At 35.7% G+C, this 22,046-nt stretch overlaps 1 protein-coding gene across 1 annotated transcript in view; it reads left to right on the top strand.

Moving 5' to 3' along the window:
• GDPD4 (glycerophosphodiester phosphodiesterase domain containing 4) overlaps positions 1 to 22,046 on the top strand; it is a 157,080-nt gene that overhangs the window by 40,521 nt on the left and 94,513 nt on the right. Inside the window, exon 11 of the mRNA XM_068556078.1 lies at positions 8,760 to 8,916. Within this exon, the coding sequence (XP_068412179.1) occupies positions 8,760 to 8,916 (157 nt within the window). The remainder of the gene's footprint in view (positions 1 to 8,759; positions 8,917 to 22,046) is intronic.

A 22,046-nucleotide genomic window follows, 5' to 3' on the forward strand; every position in this document is an offset into this window, starting at 1 on the left:
GGTGTACAATTCATTTTCCTACAAACTACCCCTTCAAACCACCTAAGATTGGATTTACAGCAAGAATTTATTATCCAAATACTAACAATAATGGCAGCATTTGTCTTGATATTCTAAGATCACAGTGGTCTCGTGCTTTAACTATTTCTAGAGTGTGTATATATACATATATGCAGCAGCATCACATTCCATCAAAAAGCAGCAGCATACACATTCTTTTCAAGTGCACATGGAACATTCTGCAGGACAGATCACATGCTAGGCCACAAAACAAGTCTCAGTAAATTTGAGAAGACTGAATCATATTAAGCATCACAATGCTGTAAGACTAGAAATCAATTAGAAGAAAAAAAAAACTGGAAAAAACACAAACATGTGGAGGCTAAAGAATATGCTACTAAACAACCAATGGGTCACTGAAGAAATCAAAGAGGAAATAAAAAAAATACCTGGAGGCAAAATGAAAACACAATGATCCAAAAACTATGGGATGCAGCAAAAGCAATTTTAAGATGGAAGTTTATAGCAATACAAGCCAAGCTCAGGAAACAAGAAAAAAGTAAACAACATAACCTTACACCTAAAAGAATTAGAAAAAGAAGATCAAACAAAACCCAAAGTTAGTAGAAGGAAAGAAATCATAAAGATGAGAGCAGAAATAAATAAAATAGAGACTAAAAAACAACAGAAAAGATCAGTGAAACTATGACCTGCTTCTTTGAAAAGAGAAACAAAATTTGTAAGTCTTTAGCCAAACTCTTCCAAAAAAAAAAAAAAAGGCCCAAATAAATACAGTCAGAAATGAATAAGGAGGGCTTCCCTGGTGGCGCAGTGGTTGAGAATCCGCCTGCCAATGCAGGGGACACGGGTTCAAGCTCTGGTCTGGGAAGATCCCACATGCCGCGGAGCAGCTGGGCCCGTGAGCCACAATTACTGAGCCTGCGCGTCTGGAGCCTGTGCTCCGCAATAAGAGAAGCCGCGATAGAGGCCCGCGCACCGCGATGAAGAGTGGCCCCTGCTTGCCACAACTAGAGAAAGCCCTCACACAGAAACGAAGACCCAACACAGCCATAAATAAATAAATAAATAAAGGAAGAAACAAACCAAAAAAAAAGAAATGAATAAGGAGAAGTTACAACAAATAGCACAGAAACATGAAGGATCATAAGAGATTACTATGGACAATTACACACTAATATAATGAACAACCTAGAAGAAATAGATACATTTCCTAGAAATATACAAGCTCCCAAGACTGAACCAGAAAGAAATAGAAAATAGAAACAGACCAATTACCAGTACTGAAATTGAATCATTAATTGAAAAACTCCCAACCAACAAAAGCTCAGGACCAGATGGCTTCACAGGTTAATTCAACCAAACACTTAGAGAAGAGTTAACACCTATCTTTTTAAAACTATTCCAAAAATTGCTGAGGAAGGAAAAATTCTGACTCAGAACAGTTCTGGCCAGTGTCACCCTGATACCAAAATCAGACAAAGATGTCATACACAAATAGAAAACTATAGGCCAATATCACTAATGAACATAGATGCAAAAATCCTCAACAAAATATTAGCAAACTGAATTCAACAATACATGAAAAGGATCATACACCACGATCAAGTGGGATTTATTCCAGGGATGCAAAGATGATTCAGTATCCACAAATTATTCAGTGTGATACACCACTTTAACAGCTGAAGAATAAAAATCCTGATCATCTCAGTAGATGCAGAAAAAGCTTTTGAAAAAATTGAACATAGTTTTATGATAAGACCTCTTGAAAATGTGGTTATAGAGGGAACATAACTCAACATAAAAAAGGCCACATATGCCAAGCCCAGAATTAACTTCATACTCAATGGTGAAAAGCTGAAAGCATTTTCCTAAGATCAGCAACAAGACAAGGGTGCCCTCTCTCACCACCTTTATTCAACATAATATTGGAAGTCCTAGCCATGGCAATAAGAAAAGAAGTAAAAGAAATACAAACTGGAAAGGAAGAAGTAAAACTGTCACTATTTGCAGGTGACAAGATACTATACATAGAAAATCCTAAGGAAACCACCAAAAACCTGTCAATGACTCATCAATGAATTTGGTAAAGTCACAGGATATGAAATTAATATACAGAAGTATGTTGCATTTCTGTACACTAAAAGAACTATCAGAAAGAGAAATTAAGAAAAAAATCCCATTTACAATCATATCAAAAAAATAGAATACATGGGAATAAATCTAACTAAGGAGCTAAAAGACCTATACTTGGAAAACTGTAAGACATAATAAGGGAAACTGAAGATGACACAGAAATATGGAAAGATATACCGTGCTCATGGATTGGAAGAATTAATATTGTTAAAATGACCATACCAACCCAATGCAATCCACAGATTCAGTGCAATCCCTGTCAAAATACCAATGGCATTTTTCACAGAACTAGAACAAATAATTCTAAAATTTGTATGGGAACAAAGAAGACCCCTAAGAACCCAAAACAGTCTTAAGATAGAAGAATGAAACAGTAGGCATCACATGCTCTGATTTCAAACTATATTACAAAGCTACAGTAATCAAAACAGGATGGTGCAGGCACAAAAACAGACACATAGATCAGTGAAACAGAAAAGAGAGCCAAGAAATGAGCCCATAGTTATATGGCCAGTTAATCTATGATCAAGGAGGCAAAAATATATGATGGGGAAAGGACAGCCTCTTCAAAAAATGGTGTTGGGAAAACTGTACTACTTTCTCATACTGTATACGAAAATAAACTCAAAATGGATTAAAGACTTAAGTGTAAGTTCTTAAAACATAAAGCTTCTAGAAGAAAACATAGAAAGTATGCTCTTTGACATAAGTTTTACCAATATTTTATGGGGTCTTAGGCAAGGGAAACAAAAGCAAAAATAAATAAAAGACTACATCAAAGCGAAAAGCTTTTGCACAGTGAAGGAAACTGTCAACAAATTGAAGAGGCTGTGTACGGAATGGGAGAAGATATTTGCAAATGATACATCTGACAAGAGGTTAATATCTAAAGTATGTAGAGAACTCATTCAAATCAATATCAAAGAAACAACAACCCAATTAAAAAATGGGCAGAGGAACTGAATAGACATTTTTTAAAGAAGACATTTAGGTGGCCAACAGACATGTGAACAGATGCTCTATATCACTAATCACCAGGGAAATACAAATCAAAACCACAATGAGATACTCCCTCACACATTGTCAGAATGGCTGTTAACCAAAAGACAACAAATTATAAATGTTGGCAAGGATGTGGAGAAAAAGGAACCCTGGTACACTGTTGGTGGGAATGTAAATTGGTGCAGGCACTATGGAAAACAGTATGGAGGTTCCTCAAAAAATTTAAAAAAGCAGTACCATATGATCTATCAATTCCACTTCTGGGTGTATATCTGAAGAAAATGAAAACACCAATTTGAAAAGATATATGTGGGCTTCCCTGGTGGCGCAGTGGTTGAGAATCTGCCTACTAATGCAGGGGACACGGGTTCGAGCCCTGGGCTGGGAAGATCCCACATGCCGCAGAGCAACTAGGCCCGTGAGCCACAACTACTGAGCCTGCGCGTCTGGAGCCTGTGCTCCGCAACAAGAGAGGCCACGAGAGTGAGAGGCCCGCGCACCGCAATGAAGAGTGGCCCCCGCTTGCCGCAACTAGAGAAAGCCCTCACATGGAAACGAAGACCCAACGTAGCAATCAATCAATCAATAAATCTAAAAAAAAAAAAAAATTAAAAAAAAAAAGAAAAGATATATGCCCCCCTATGTTCACTGCAGCATTATATACAACAGTCAAGATATGGAAACAACCTAAGTGCCCATCAATATATGAATGGGGAAAGAAGAAATGGTATGTATGTATGTGTGTGTGTGTGTGTGTGTGTGTGTGTGTACACACACACACACACCATGGAGTATTACTCAGCCATAAAAAGAGTGAAATCTTGCCATTTGTGACAACACTTATGTACCTAGAGATATTATGCCAAGTGAAATAAGTCAGACAGAATGACAAATACTGTATCATTTCATTTATATGTGAAATCTAAAAAACAAAACAAGTGAACAAACATAACCAAACCAGCACAGAGTTATAGAGGCAGAGAACAAACAGGTGGTTGCCAGAAGGGGAGAGGGTTGGAGGGAAGGAGAGAAATAGGTGAGGGAGTTTAAGAGGTACAAACTTTCAGTTACAAAAATGAATCACAGATATGAAATGTACAGTGTGGGATATAGTCAATAATTATGTAATATCTTTGTATGGTGACAGATGACAACTAGAGTTAATGGTGATTATTATTAAATGTATAGAAATATTGAATCACTGTGTTGTGTACCAAGAATTAACATAGTTGTAGGTCAATTATACTTGAAAAGCAAGCAGGCAAACAAACAGACTCATAGAAGAAGGTCAGATTTGTGACTAACAGAGAACAGGTGTGGGTGAGAGAGGTGGAATCAGACGAAGGTAGTCAAAGATACAATCTTCCAGTTATAAGACAAGTAAATAACTAGGGATGTAATGTGCAACATGATAAAGATAGTTAACTATATATTAGTTCCTATATATATTTCCTATATTTGGAGTATAGGATCTTTTTCTGCCATCCCGAGTCTTACCAGATGCCTTGCAAGTTACTTCATGAACCTGTACACAGATTCTTCATTGTTAGTGTATAGAAATGCAACTGATTTTTGGATGTTTCCTTTGTATTCTGCTGTTTTGTGGAATTCATTTATTCTGTTTGTTGTTGGTGTTGTGGAAACTTTAGGCTTTTCTACATATAGGATTATACCACTTGAAAACGGAAGTAATTTTATTTTCCTCCATTCCAATTTGGATGCATTTTATTTCTCCATGTTGCTTAATTGCTCTGGCTAGAACTGTTAGTGTCACTGTGAATAGAAGTGCCAAAAGCAGACATCCTTGCCTTGTTCCTAATTTTAGAGGAAAAGCTTTTAGTCTTTCACCATTGAATATGGTGTTTACTGTGGGTTTTTCATATTTGTCTTTTATTATTTTGGGGTGGTTTGCTTCTATTTCTAGTTTGATGAGAATTTTTATCATTAAAAGGTGTTGAATTGTCAAACGCTTTTTCTGCATCAATTGAAATGATCATGTTTTTATTTTTCTCTTTCATTCTCTTAATGTGATGTATTACATTGATGGATTTCATTATGTTGAAACATTCTTGCATTTTGGGAAAAAATCCCACTTGGTCATTGTGTATGATCCTTTTAATACACTCCTGAATTCTGTTTGCTAGTATTTTGTTGAGGATTTTTTGCATCCATGTTCATAAGAGATATTGGTCTATAATTTTCTTTTCTTGTAGTGTGTTTGTCTGGCTTTGGTGTTGGGGTATCCCTTAGATTGTTAACTTTTCTACAATCTTTTTTAATTCTCAGACTCAATAAGTTGTACTGTCCTATCTTTCAGTTCACTGATTCTTTCTTCTGCCTGTTTAAATCTGCCTTTGAATCCCTGTAGTCGGTTTTTCATTTCAGTTATTGTACTTTTTAGCTCCAGAATTTCCTTTTGGTTTCCTTTTAGGGTTTCAAAAGTCTCTATTAAATAGTTCCATTTTGCTCATACATTGTTTTATTGACTTTATTCACATCTTCCTTTAGTTCTTTAAGTATCTTTAAGATGATTGTTTTAAAGTCTTTGACTAGTATATCCACCATCAGCTCTTTTTCAGGGACAATTCCTGTTGATTTATTTTTTTCCTTTGAATGGGCCATACTTTCTTAGTTTTTGTTTGTTTGGTTGGTTTTTGTTTGTTTTTTTTTTTGGTACGTCTTGTGGTTTTTTGGGGTTTTTTTTGGTTGAAAACTGGGCATTTGAATCTAATAATGTGGTAACACTGGAAATCAGATTCTCCCCCTTCTCTGGGGTTTGATGGGTTTTGTTATTGTTTTTTTCTTTTTAATTAAAAAATTTTGAAAGATGTCTCTGTGCCATACATCAGCCTGAGGTGTAAACTTAAGGTTTTCTCAGGTTTTTCTGATCCTATCCTTGGGCATATATAGGCACTTTCTAATTTTCCCTTGTATGTGCAGGTGTTTTTAGTATGCTGGTCTTTAATGTCTGGCTTCCAAAAGAGAAAAGGAGAAAAATAGACGGTTAAAAATGGTGCTGGTCCTTTAAATCTTGTGTAAGTCACTTCAGTTAGAGGGCGAGGGCTTTGCAACAGTGGAAGAAGGTGCAACAACAGTGGTCGCCCACCTCTTTGCTCTTTTGTGAAAAGAAGCAGCAATTAGTGACCAGAGTAGAGAACTCCTGTATTTGGAATACAGGATCTTTTTCGCCACCCTGGCTCTCACCAACTGCTGTGCAAGTTACTCCAGGAACCTGTCGGCAGTTGTTTGCCATGTGGCTGGGGGTGTGTGATGGGTACCTGCTACTGTGCTAAGAGCTGAAATTGACTGAAATTAACCCGAATTTAAATCTAAGCTTTCCTCTGGAAGTTGCAAGCCTTTAATATACTTCAGGCTTCCAAGAGAGTTACATCAGACAGATTCTGCCAGTGCAGTTGTTGTCTAGGTGGGGAGACAGATTCCTAGTGCTTCCTACTCTATTATCTTCCCAGCATCATCTCTTCTTCCTTTCAGTTTTGATGAATTTTAAGTTGACAGTTGTTTTCCTTCACCATTTAAAATATGTTGTTTCATTGTTTTCTGTGTCTCGTATTTTCTGTTGAGAAGTCCACTGGATACTTATCTTTATTTCTCTCTAAATATGTATTTTCTTTTCCTGTGTCTACTTCTACAATTTTCTTTTCCTCATCAATTTTTCACCAATTTGGTTATTACAATTCTTACTGTGGTGTATGTGCGTGTGTATGTGTATTTATTTCTCTTGGTATTCATTAATATTAGATCTGTTGATGCACAATTTTTTTTAATTTTTGGAATTTTTACTTTCACTTCCTCAGATTTTTTTTTTTCTGTTCCTTCCCTCTTTTTAGAACTCCAACCACACATATATAATACTGCTTGATATTGTCTCACAGTTCATTTGGATAGATTCTGTTGCTACATCTTCAAATTCACTGTTCTTTACATGATCTGTAATATCAAATATGCTGTTAAATTCATCTAGTGAAATTTTCATTTCAGTTATTATATTGTTTCATCTCTAGAATTTCCATTTATTTCTTTTTCATATCTCAGAGTTATGTCTTCGTTATGTTCATGTGTTCCTTTGCATCTATTTTATGCATCATCTATATTTTTGTTTTACATGACTTAATATCCTTGTTTACTAATTCTGTCACCTATGTCATTTCCAAGTTTGTCTTTATTGAGTAATTTCTCCTGGTTATGGTTACATTTTCATACTTCTTTACATGTCTGGTGAATTTTGGTTACATGCCAGACATTGTGATTTTGCCATTCTGGGTGCTGTATTTCTTGTATTCCTTTAAATAATTTTGGTCTTTTTCTAGCAGGCAGTTAAGTTACTTGCAGACTAGTTTGATCCTTTGGAGGCTTGTTTTTAAGTTCTTTTATGGAGGCTCTAAAGTAATTCTAGTTCTAAATTATTCCCATTTCAAAGGTGTGCCCATGTAATTATTGAGGTCACTCCACTGATAGAACTTGAAGGAGTTACACCCCTGTGTGAGCTCTGCAAATTGTCTTACAACTTTCTGGTAATTTTCTTTTCTTGGAAGTTGTTCTTGGCAAACTTCTTAGAGTTTTACTCTGCACATGTACAAATTTATATTTTTTTGTTTTGTTTTGTTTTGTTTTACAAATTGATATTAACCATACTTCAAGGGACCTCTGTACATATTTCCCTGGAATGCTTTCTTTTTGCATAGCTCCCATTGTCTCTGGGACTCTAGCCAACAAATTCTAGCTGTCTTGACCTCTCCTTAATCTTATCTCCTTCTCCTAATTTCAGTACGATAGCTGGGTACTTTTTAGATGCCCCCCTCCTTGCCCCATGCCACGTTCCAGTATTTACCTGCAAGAATGAAGCCAGGGTAATGGTAGAGCCTATTTCATTTGTTTGCCTTTTCTCAGATAATTATACTGTGCTCCCCATTGTCCATTTCCTAAAAAAGTTAATTCTCTTATTTTATCCAGTTAGATTTGTTTATGGACAGGAGGCTAAGTCTCAATCCTGTTACTCCTTCATGGTCATTATAGAGTTCTCGTCATATATATTTTAATGATAAAGGAAGAGAGATTTTCATAAAAGCGGAGATTCTTCAAGGCAAATAGCTGATAACAGAAGTTTTCAGATAATAAACTTTTCTAATGATGCCATCTGATGTGAAGGATCTAGGACTAGAAATACTCAGGGCAGTTGCCAGCTGGGAAATGAGTCAGAAAAACACAGGGAGATTGTGTAGATGCCTGCTTAGTATGGTTCTGGGGACCTCAGGGCCTTGCCCCATCCACTTCTCACTCACTTTACTCTCAGATCACTCTCACTCTACCTATTGTTTTCTTGATCCATAAATTCCCTGGATAGGAAAGCTACTCTTTCACCATAGCTAACATGGTTATTATACACCACAAAAGATTGCTTTCTTGGGCAGAAAAATATTGACATCGAAGTATAAATTACTGGTACTTATTCCTTTGCTAAGATTTGGGAGGGAGTAAGGAGCCCTAGTAAGACTTGTGACCTTGATGGACTGAGAACCCTGTCTGCCAGGGAGGCTGAATTCAGCCTATCCACCTCTTCCCCTCTTTTCCCTCTCTGCCTGCAGTTATGATCATGTGCCTTTTCTCATGCATGACTCTGACCTGAGAAGAACAACCAATATCAATGAGGTCCTGCCAAATGCCTCTTTGACCCACCCGTCCTTATTTGATTGGGATTTCCTGTCGACTCTGAATGCAGGCAAATGGTTTTCACATCCACGGGTAAGACACATTCCCCAGCTCAAGAAACCTGCACTGACCCTCTTCTGTATGAGGTCATGTGCTGCTCCTGGAGATAAAAGCTTTAGATGAAGATAAGCAAGTGTACACACAATTTCATCCGTTTGGTAGCAGGACTGTTGATAGCGTTTGCAGGAACGCTGTTCCAGTAATGCAGTCAGTCTAATTGCTGCTTTTTACATGCACTGGAAATTCTGAAGACAAACTTGTAAACTTACTCTTGTCATTTAATTTCTTTTTATCTAAGAATTTCATAAGCTTTTAAGTGTACCCATCATGTAAATAGCATTTTCCTCAGTGTTTTGAGTAGCTCAATCATCAGTGAGGCAGACTAGGAAACATCTATTCTTGATTCTTTCTTACCATTCAACAAATATTTATTGAGTACCTACTGGGCACTAGGCATATGGAATACATGGTGAATATACACACATCCAGTCCTATTGGAGTTCACAGTATAAGAAAGAGGCAATTGTAATACTTTGCAATAAGTGCTAAACTAAAGTTAATTTCACATTGCTCAGGAATACACAAGAACAATTTCTAACTCAGTTTGAGGGATAGGGATGGGGGATTCTGGGAGAAGGAGATGTATAGGCCAGTAGAGTTATGGTAAAAATAGAAAGCTGTGTACAATGTAATTTTGAGACAAGAGTGAATGATTCTACTTGAGAGAGTTGGAGATTACTTCATGCAAAGGTATCATTTGAGCTGAGGGAAGGTCATTACTCAAGGGAACCATGGGCAGTGATAGTCGCTTGTTTCAGAGATTACAGTATACTGGAGCAAGAGGGGATGTGGTATGTGTGTGTGTAAGAAAGAAAGAGAGGATGAAGGATGAAGAGAAGGATAGAGAGAAAAAAGGGGTAGGGAGGAGATGGGAGATAGATTGGGAGAAGAATCTGGGAAAACATGTTATGAGAAGACTATACAATGCGTAAATAACAAGTTAGAGAGTTTGGAATTATCCTGAATATTTTAAAGTGGGTAAAACAAAAGGTCATTTTTACATTTGATAAAAGTCAAGCCTGTCTTCTCAAGATAGATTAAAGAAAACAAAACAACTTACATTTTCCAGGTTGTCATATATCTAGAGGGAATCATGTAACCTAGGTTTTACCAATCAGATATACTCATTCTGAGTCTTCGATTTTGACAATAAACATCTGAGCAGGACAGACAGCAGGCATTCATATTGCCAGCACCTATGGCAGCAGAGCTAGCATGGTTGGGGGTCAGCTGTGGTAATAGCTCTCTAATCAGGTAATTGTGTAATTAGGGAAATAAATCTTCAGGTATTTTGATTATGTATTGAGGTGGAATGGGATTTTATTTATATTTGATGTTAATCCTGAAGACTGATTTGATCCTTTTTCATGTTAAAAAAGTAAAAAGTAAAGAACTGTGTACGGATAGACTTATCCACTTAAATTCATTCTATTAACTAGTGTTAATATAAGGGATAGCTGAAATTTGATTTGTAATGACTGTATCACCTCAGAATACTTATCCTCATATGAGTATATAGCCTATAAACACTGTTTCCGTATGTGAAAATGATGGGATCAATCTGATATTCCAGGTTTCTGTGTGTATGTAGGCTCTGTATATAAGTCTCACCATACATGAATAAATAGACACGTACAAACTAGAGATGCTTCGTTAGTATATATATACATCAGATTAGTTAGTCATAGGTAATGTTCTGGCAAATGTGTATTCCAAATGAAAAGGCTGTTATTGTATCTGATGTGTAATGTATGGTTTGTAAACATCCTACTTATTGTAAGTGGTAGGGTTGGCTTTGTTATTTTAATAATTTTTGTGTATTTTTTAGGATTAATAGTTTTATTTTAGCATATTTAGGTGGTATGTTTGCAGTGTTTAGTTATACTATTACTCTGGTTACTGAATAGTATCCTGAAACCTCAACTTCAAATATGGTTATCTAGGGGGCTTTATTTTAGGTTTGATTGTGGAGCTTTCTTTGCTTGCATGCTGCGCAGTCAGAAGTGGTTGAAGTGGTGGCACATTATTTAAAAGATTTGGATGTTTGGATAATTTTTCATAGCAAAGAAATTGGTTTTGTTTGTGAAGGTTATTCTGGGTTGCTCTCTATTGGTTGGGTGTAGTTATGGATTGATGGTAGTGGTGAGCTGATTATTATTTGTCAGTATAGTTATTACTCTTTAGATTACTTGTGAAAATTTAGTAGTTAATCTGATCAATAATGAAATAAAAATAGATATATAAGTTCTGGGAATTGCCCCTAGAAGATCAGCTGAGTTCCTCTTTTTCCAGTAAAACCAACATTTCTGTGGAGCATTTTTATATCCTTTTGTGAAAGTATAAATCTCAAAAAATGTAATTCTCATGCATATAGATAGTGAGCAGAGTTTAAGTTTTATTTAGCACATTAATGTGGGAACAAGCAAGATGACAAAACCCAATCAAAAGAGAAGTGAGAAACCAACATGCGTATAATCAGAGCAACAAGGAAATGCTGAAACTACATTGCTAAGTTGGATATAAACCTATCATGTTAACTTGGTTAATATACTCTATGGCAATGAAAACATACCTTTGGAGTTATCTTCTCTATCAAAAATCATTTGCATCTCTACTGTACAAAAATCATTTCCACTTTTATTAGTTTTCTACAACTCAACATCTAACTTTACATAGTCTGGCCCTAATCGATAGTAAATAATATTGATAGTTCAAGGAAAGTTACATTCCCATAAGAGTCAGATGACCCTTAGGTCAACTCTTAAACAGTGTGCTACCATGATATTACAGGGTTCAGAAATCACCTTTTGCCTTATTGCTAAGTTTTGAATAATTTAAGTCTCCTCTTGTGATCATAAATAACTTCTGTGGATTATTTAGAGACTGGTCTCATTGTGATTTGTATTATTTGGCTTTATTAATTTACATCACTGCAGTAAGAATGGTCAATTAACACACATTAGGTTCCTTGTTTATAATCAGCAAATCTAGAATCCAATCACGTTAGACAACTGCTAAGGCCATTAAATTAGGTTTTGTCCCGACAGTATGTATGGAATCTAGAATTCCATTTTTAATAAAATCTTTCCAGAACTCTTTTTATCACTATTATTTACAAAATAAATTCATTTGCGCCAGGTTTCACCTGTATACTTCCAGATGTGGGCAAATTCCTCTCTCCTTTTCTTGCAAGTCAGTGGCCATTCTTACTACTTGTAATGCTGGGACAATGTACAACAACGGACACCAGACAGTTTGCCTAGGAAGGCCTGTAGACATTGGTTCCAAATACCAATTAGATCTGTGTCCTTAGTGGGGACTGGAGGCTTGTCATATCAGATTGAATGAAATGTATCCTCAAATATGATCCTTTAGGAATGGCCTTGATTACACAATCAATTTGTCCAATAATATCCCAGTGAAAGGAGGACAGATTTTTATTCAACACATGCAAATTACTGTATTGCCATGAAACATAGAGACTCGGTAAAAAGTATTTGTACCTGAATTCTGAGGGGTGGTGAGAACAAGATACTAAATACAAAGTATGTTTTTCATAAGCATAAGAGTTAGAGAAAAGTCAAAAGGGAATGGGTTTTCTCATATGCCCATCAGAAAAGAGAATGTTAAAAAGAGTACCAACAAAATTCCAAACTGAATAAGCATGATTATATTGCTCTCCTCAGTTCATTAAATCTGGCATAGGTAATGCCCTGCTATGTCTAGGGTTATCAGTGTGCTTCCACAAAGCTATCTGCTCCTGCGCTAAAATTTAATCTTGGAAATTCTGACTCAGTCCCCTGATACAGATGGATTGGTATCTGATTGACATGATGGTGTCAGCTTACATTGGGAAGCCTGTTTCCATGAGTTTATTCTTTGCGTATCAGTAGATAAGAGAGAATCTGTACAGTCCTTTCAAACAAGATTTTGAGTCTAGCCTTTCCAATTTCTGATCTGTATCTTGCAGAAAAAACCTTCAGACAAACATGGGAATAAAGCAGAAACCACATGATAATTAAACTGAATTTGTTTGATTAATTTATTATAGTAAACAACAATGTCAGAAAGGAGAATAAAAATACTTTTAATACGGTATAATACATAACTATTTTCAAAAATTTGGTTTGTTTCCCTTAAGAGTAAGACATATTATGGGCATTGAGAATATTAACGGCTCTCCTCGTTCTTCCAATCCATTCTTTAAAACTTAAAAAATTGTCAAACTGTGAAACATATTTATGTTATTATTTTACCTGCGAAATATTGACTGGGAAAGTAAAGGTTCCCTTTTTATATTTTACAGTTCCTACCATATTGCAGGCTTAATACACGGGCAGTTTTTATAACAGTGTTGAACTGTATATGAAACATTGATGTTTCTACTTCTGGCCATGACAATTTATAGGTGCTAGATGTGTCCTCCTGACATAAGTAACTAGAAAATCAGAAAAAATATATGAAATATCCATTCTCAGATGCTGGACAGCAGTCAGTGCAGAACTGTGATCTGTGAAAGAAGGGAATAATAGGAGAGTGTTATGATTGCCCTCATGTTCTGCCTGGAGGCATGTTCTAACTATCACACAGCAGGAAGAACCTAAGCAAAGCATGGCAATCTTGTGAAATTGAGGAGAGAGAGATTGGATTTTTGGGAGATCAAGGTGGCAGTAATTTTGAGGGAAGAATACCAAAAGGGAGAGAGCTCTCCAGAGAAGGACCTCCAGAAATCTTCATGGGGTCTGCTTGAGCATGTTGATGCTATCTAAGAGGTACACAAATAGGGTGAAGCGCCACAAGCCTGGGCAAAGTACTACTAGGGAGCTTTTAGCTGAACCATTCTAAGAGCTCACATAGGTCTGGAAGATATTCAAGTTCTAACTAGCCATATTGGAAGCTAGACTTTGTTGGACATATGGGGCCTTCAGTAAAAACCCCAGAAAGGTCACACCTCAGTAATAAGGCTAAATAAGCCCTAGATTAAAGGGTATTTTAGACCTGCTCTAAAAAATATCCAGTTGATTTGCTAGTAATCTAAATGCCTGCCAAAATTATTTTTACTGCACTTTAAAGGAGACAACAATGTCAAGCTTCTAACAGTGCAGCAGTCACACTGTCCAACAGCCAATAATAAAATTACTAGGTATACAAAGAAGCAGGAACATGTGGCTTGAAACCAGGAACAAAACTACTCATTTAAAAAAAAGATCCAGAAAAGACAGACTGATAGAAAGGATGTTTTAAACAGAAAGGGACTTTTAAAAAGCTATTACAATCTCTAGGTCCATCCACGTTGCTCCAAATGGCATTATATCGTTCTTTTTTATGGCTGAGTAATATTCCATTGTATATATGTACCACATCTCCTTTATCCATTCCTCTGGTGATGGACATTTAGGGCTCTAGAGATTGTCATACTGAGTGAAGTAAGTCAGACAGAGAAAGGCAAATACCATATGATAGTGCTTATATGTGGAATCTAAAAAAAAAAGGGTACAAATGAACTTGTCTACAGAACAGAAATAGAGTTACAGATGTAGAAAACAAACATGCTTACCAGGGGGTAAGTGGGGGAGGGATAAATTGGGAGATTGGGATTGACATATACACAGCACTATATATAAAGTAAATAATTACTAAGGACCTACTATATAGCATAGGGAACTCTACTCAATACTCTGTAATGGCCTATATGGGAAAAGGTCTAAAAAGGAGTGGATATATGTATATGGATAACTGATTCACTTTACACTGGAAACTAACACATTATGAATCATCTATACTCCAATAAAAATTTTTAAAAAGAGCTTGTGTAAAATTTTTTTAAAAAGCTATTACAAATGTATCAAGGATCTAAAGGAAAACAAGAACATAATGAGATACGTAAGATATAAAAAAAACCAAATAGAGTTTTTATAACTAAGAAACTATAATGTTTGAAATTTAAAATTCTGAGTATTTTCACATGGGATATTAGTCTACATTTTTCTTTTCTGGTAATGTCATTATCTGGTTTTGGTGTTATGATAATGCTGATGACCTCATAAAATGAGTTGAAAACGTTCTGTCCTCTTCTATTTCCTGGAAGAAGCTGTGTAGAATTTGTATTATTTCTTCCTGTGTATTTGGTAGAATTCAACAGTAAACACACCTGAGCCTAAGTTTTCTTTGTTGGAAGGTTGTTACTTATAAAGTCAATTTCATTAATAGGTACATGGCCTTCATGTTATCTTTCTTCTTCAGCTGTTGTTGATAGTTTGTGTCTTTTGAGGAATTGGTCTGTATCATTAAGTTGTTGAATTTATGGACAGAGTTGTTCATAATATTTTAAATTATCCTTTTAATGACTGTGGGATTAGTCATTATATTTCCTCTATTATCCCTGCTTTTCATAATTTGTAGTTCTTTCCCGTTTTTGTTCAGCTGGCTAGAGATATATCAATTGCATTGATCTTGGCAAAGGAACAGTAAGGTTTCATTGATTTCTCTATTGTTTTTTGTTATTAATTTCATAGATTTTGTTCAGATCTTTATATTGTATTTCTTTTGTTTGCCTTAGGTTTGATTTTTATCTTTTGTTTCTGGTTTGGTAAAGTAGAAACTTAGGTTACTGATTTTAAGTCTTTTTTCTTTCTATCATAAGCATTTAATACTGTATGTTTATCTATAAGCACTGCTTCAGCTGCATTGTGCAGATTTTGATATTTTGCATTTTAATTTAGTTCTAAATATAGAAAAATGTCCCCCTGAGCCTTCTCCCTTGACCATGGGGTTTTTAGAAATATTTTTTCAAATTTCTAAATATTTGCAGATGTCCCCGTTATTTTCTTATTATTGATTTCTAGTTTAATTCTGTTCTCATCTGAGTGCACTCTTTGTGTGATTGCTGTTCTTTCATATTTACTAAGATTCATCTTATTGTCCAGAATATGGTCTGTCTTAATATTCCAAGAGCATGTGAGAGGAATGTGTACTCTACATTTGTTTAGGAGATTGTTTTGTAAATGTTGTTAGGTCAAATTGGCTAATAATGTTCAGATTGCCTCTGTTCTTAAGGATTTTCTGCCTATTCTATCCATTACTGAGAGAGGAGTAATGAAGTCTTCAACCACAGTGGTTGATTTCGATTTTTCTTTTGGATATATCAGTTCTGCTTCATGTATTTTGAAGCTCCATTGTTAAGAGCATACATATTTAGTATTAGTATGTGACCTTGGAGAATTTGCCTTTTTCATGACAGAATAATGGCCTCCCAAAGATGGCCATGCCCTAATTCCTGGAACCAGTAAATATATTACCATACATGGTAAAAAGGTCTTTGCAGATTTAATTGAGGTTATGGATCCTCAGATGATGAGATTATCCTGGCTTATCTGGGTGGGCTCAATCTAATCACATGAGTCCTTAAAAGCAGAGAACCTTTCCTAGTTGCAGTCAGAGAACTGCAACAATGGAGAAAAGGCAGGAAATATTCAAAGCATGAGAAAGACTCAACCCACCGTTGCTCCCTTTGAAGATGAAGAAACCAGGCTGTGAGCCAAGGAATGTTGGTGGCATCTAGAAGATGAGGATGGCCTTTAGCTGATAGACAACAAGGAAATGGGGGACCTCAGTCCTACAACCACAGGGAACTAAATTCTGCCAACAACCTGAATGAACAGCAAATGGATTTTCCTTCCCTAAGGAACTCTAGAGAGGAACACAGACCTGCTGGCACCTCGATTTTAGCCAAGTGAGACCCAGACAAGTCTTCCAACCTACAAAACTATAAAATAATATATTTGTGTTGTTTCAAGCCACTAAATTTGTGTTGTTACAGTAACAATAGAAAATCATAATATAATGTCCCTCTGTATCAATGATAATTGTAACTTATGAACATAGACAGAAAACACTTTGACAAAACATTAGCATCTCAAATCCATGAGTACATAAAAAAGAGAATATATCGTGACCAAGTGGGGGTCCATCTTGGGAGTGTAAGACTGGTTCAGCATTAAAAAATTCAGTCAATGTAATTTACTGTATCAACAGTCTAAAGAAGACTACAATCGCTTAAATTGATGCAGCAAAAGCATTTGACAACATTCAATAAAAATTCCATTTGTGACTAAAAGCTCTCAGCAAAGTAGGAATAGAAGAGAGCTTCCTTAAACTAACAAAGGAGAACTTTTAAAAGCCTGTAGCTAACATTATTCTTAATGGTGAAAAAAATGAATGTTTTTCTCCTGAGATTGGGAACAAGGCAAGAATGCCCTCCCTAATGTAAATTGGTACAGCCACTATGGAAAACATCATGGAGGTTCCTTAAAAAACTAAAAATAGAGTTGCTATATGATCCAGCAATCCCACTCCTGGACATATATTCAGACAAAACTATAATTCAAAATGATACATGCACCTGTATGTTCATAGCAGCACTATTCACAACAGCCAAGACATGGAAACAACCTAAATGTCTACCTTCAGATGAATGGATAAAGAAGTTGTGGTACATACATACAATGGTATACTACTCAGCCGTAAAAAATAATGAAATAATGCTATTTGGAACAACATGAATGGACCTGGAGATGATCATACTAAGTGAAGTCAGAAAGAGAAAGATGAATACCATATGATATCACTTATATGTGGAATCTAAAGTATGACACAAATGAACTTAACTACCAAACAGAAACAGACTCACAGACATAGAGAACAGACTTGTGGTTGCCAAGAGGGAGGAGGGGTGGCAGAGAGATGGATTAGGAGTTTGGGATTAGCAGATGCAAACTATTATATACAGAATGGATAAACAACAAGGTCCTACTGTATAACACAGGGACCTGTGCTATATCAATATCCTGTGATAAACCATAATGAAAAAGAATATAAAAAAGAATGTATATATAACTTAAACTTTGCTGTACAGCAGAAATTAATACAACATTGTAAATCAACTATACTTCAATAAAATAAAAATTTTAAAAAAAGAATGACCTCCCTTACCACTCCTACTGAACATCATACTGGAAATCCGAGGCAATGTATTGTGGAAAGAAAGATAAATAAAGGGCATGCAGACAAATAGACTTGAAAGGAAGAAAGCAAACTATTTCTATTCACATACAACTTGGTGGTCTATGTAGAAGTTATAAAATAATCTACAAAAAAGCTCCTAGAACTAATAACTCAGTTTCACAAGGTCACAGGATACAAGGTCTATATACAAAATCAGTTGTATTCCTATATTCCAGTAATGTATTCCTATATTTCAGTAATGAAGAATTGGAATTTGAAATTAAAATAGCACCATTATAATAGCATCCAAAAATAAATCAGGTACTTGAGCATCAATCTAAAAGAAAATATGTGTGCCTGATCTGTATGCTGAAAACTACAGAATGCAGATGAAAGAAACCTAGCAAGCTATTTTATTAAGGTATTAACAAGGGTTATAAAAATTTTATGAAATGGCAAAGGAACTAGAAGAGCCAAAATAGTTTTGAAAAAGAACAAGGTTGTAGAACTCACACTACTTGAGTTTAAGAATTATTATAAAGGTAAAGTAATCAAAAATATATGATATTGATGAAAGAATAGACGAAGATCAATGGAACAGAATTGAGATCCCAGAAATAGACCTACACCAAGGTAAACAGTTGAATCATACCAATTAAAAACAGAGATGATCAGGTTGGATTATAAAAAACTCAACTTCATGCTGTCTATAAGAACCCCATTTCAACTATAACCACAATGTTATTTTAATACGTTTTAGTGGTTAAAGGTAAAATAATGCAGAAATATATACTATACAAACACTAATCAAGTTAAATCTGGAGTGGCTATATTGATACTGTTGCTGCACACAAGTTCATGTGCCCAATGCACAGTGAGGCCAAACAAACCAAAATGTCGGAGTTTGGAGCAGAGAAAGGTTTATTGAAGGGCTGAGCAAGGAGAAAGGGCAGATTGTGCTCCAAAAGTCTAAACTCCCTGATGGTTTTCAGGGAAGACTTTTTATAGGCAAAATTTGGAGGGAGGGCTGAAGGGTCTATAGCCTTCCTCTGATTGGTTGCTAGTGAGGTAACAGGGTGGTGTTCCAGGAATCTCAATCATCAGCCTTCTGGTTCTAACCAGTCTGGGTCCATGTGCTTGTGCTCAGCCTGAAGTTACCATCCTCCACCTGGGTGGGGGCCCTAGTTCCTGTAGAAGAACTCAGAGATATGTATCAAATTGTTATGCACATCCCCCCCCCCATCCCACCCCAGGAGGATCCAGGGCCCTGCCCCATGCTGCACTATTTTTTCTTTTTACATTCTCTCATCCTGCTAATTAGCAACTGAATCTGACACTTGGAACTCAGGGAAGGTCTAGGAGACTGAAATGTTTTTCGTACAAACAAGAAATGGGGGACATGGAAAGGGTTTTGTACCCAGGAGGGCCTGAGAGGATCCTGCTTGGTTTCAACATCAGGCAAAATAACCTTCAAAAACAAGGAAAATTATTAGCGATAAAGAGGAACATTATATAATAATAAATGAGTCAATTCATCAAAAGCACATAGTAGCCTAATTGTGTATGCACTGAATAATAAAACTTCAAATTACATGAAGCACCTTTGATGAACTTAAAGGAGAAATAGAAAAATCCAAAATTATACGTAGACATTTTAACACTTTTTTTCAGTAGTTGACAGAACAAATAGACAGGAAAACCAACAAATATATAGAAGATAGACTATGTTCTGGGCCATGAAACAAATCTTGACACATTTAAAAGAATATAAATTTTACCAAGGGTGTTCTCTGACAAAAGTGGAATTAAACTAGAAATCATTAGTAGAAGGATATCTGAAAACTTCCCAAATATTTAATTAATTAATTAATTTTAGTTGGCTTAGTTTGATATATAACATTGTGTGAATTTAAGGTGTACAGTGTTACTTTGATACATTTGTATATTGAATATGGTTGCCATTGTAACAATGTTTATCATATTACATGCATATAGTAAAATATTACCTATATTCAATATACTATACATTAGATCTCTATGGCTTATTTAGTGCTCAGTATAAGTTTGTACCCTTCAGCACCACCAGTCTTATCCCCAAATCCCCATCCCCTGGTAACCACTGATTTACTCTCTGTGTTTTTTTCTTTTTGCAGGTTTGATAGTTTTAGATTCTACACATAAGTGATATCATACAGTACTTGTCATTCTCTGTCTAACTTATCTTGCTTAGCCTATGTGCTCAAGGTCCATCCATATTGTCAAAAATGGCAGGATATCCTTCTTTCTCATGGCTGAGTAATATTCTATTGTGTATATATACCACATAATTTTTATCCATTCATCCATTGATGGGCATTTGAGTTGTTTCCATATCTTGGCTATTGTGAATAATGCTGCAATAAATATGGGAGTGCATATATCTCATTGAACTCCTGTTTTCATTTCCTTTGGGTATATACCCAGAAGTGTGGATTGCTGGATCGTTTGATAGATCTTTTTCTAATTTTTTTGAGGAAACTCCATATTGTTTTCTGTAGTGGTTGGACTAATTTACCAATGAGTGTAAAAGTGTTCCCTTTTCACTGCATCCTTGATGGCATCTGTTGTCTCTTGTCTTCTTGATGATAGCCATTCTAGCAGGTGTGAGGTAATACCTCATTCTAGTTTTTATTCGCATGTCCCTGATGATTAGTGATGTTGAGCATCTTCTCATGTGCCTATTGGCCATTTTTATATCCTCTTTGGAAAATGTCTATTTAGTTCTGCCCATTTTTCTAATCACATTCATTACTATGTTGTTGTTGTTGTTGTATACTTTCTTTATATATTTTAGATATTAACCCCTTATCCAATATAAGGTTTGCAAAAGTTTTCTCCCATTCTCTAGGCTGTCTTTTCATTGTGTTGTTCCCTTTCTGTAAAGGAGCTTTTGAGTTTGATGTAGTCCCATTTGTTGATTTTTGCTTTTGATGTTTATGCTTTTGGCATCATGTCCAAAAAGTCATTGCCAAAACCAATATTGGTGAGCTTCTTCTCTGCATTTTCCTCTGGGAGTTTTATGGTATCAGTTTTATGTTTAAGTCTTGATCCATTTTGAGTAAGTTTTGGTGAGTGCTGTGAGATAGGGGTTCAGTATCATTGTTCTGCATGTTTTTCTCCAGTTTTCCCAGTACCATTTGTTGAAGAGACTGTCTTTTCCCCATTGAGTGTTCTTTGAATATTGGTTGACCGTATATTTCAGAATTTAATACTGGGCATTTTATTCTGTTCCATTGGTCTATTTATCTGTTTTTGTGCTGGTACCATATTATTTGTATTACTGTGGCCTTGAGGTATAGTTTGAAATCAGGAAGTGTGATATCTCCAGCTTTGTTCTTTTTTTCTCAGGATTGTTTTGGCTATTCAAGGTCTTCTGTGGTTACATGCACATTTCAGGATTGTTTCTTCTGTCTCTGTGAAGGATACCTTTAGTATTTTGATGAGGATTCCATTGAATCTCATTGGGTAATAAGGCCTTTTTAACAGTATTAATTCTTCTGATCTGTGAACACAGGGTGTCTTTCCATTTGTTTGTGTCTTCTTCAGTTTCTTTCAGCAAAGCCTCATAGTTTTCACTGTGTATGTCTTTCACTTCCTTGGTTAAATTTTGTTCCTATGTATTCTGTTGTTTTTAATAACACTATTGTGAATGGGATAGTTTTCTTTATTTCTTTTTCTGATGCTTCATCAGTAGTGTAAAGGAATGCTACCAAATTCTGTATATTGATTTTACATCCTGCCACTCTATTGAACCATTGATTGATTCTAACAATTTTTTGATGGGCTCTTTGGGATTTTCTTTATATAAGATCATGTGATCAGCAAATAGCAACAATTTTACTTCTCCATTTTTGATTTGGACGCCTTTTATTTCTTTGTCTTGCCTAATTCTCTAGCTAGGACCTCCACTACTATATTGAATAGGAGTGGTGAGAGTGAACATCCTTGTCTTATTCCTGCTCTTAGAGGAACACTGTCAGTTTTTCTCCATTGAGTATAATGTTAGCTGTGGGTTTGTCAGATATGGCCTTTGTTATGTTGATGTATGTTCCTTTTATACC

This window comes from Eschrichtius robustus, chromosome 11 (assembly GCF_028021215.1).
Source record: "Eschrichtius robustus isolate mEscRob2 chromosome 11, mEscRob2.pri, whole genome shotgun sequence".
Taxonomy (NCBI): Eukaryota; Metazoa; Chordata; class Mammalia; order Artiodactyla; family Eschrichtiidae; genus Eschrichtius; species Eschrichtius robustus.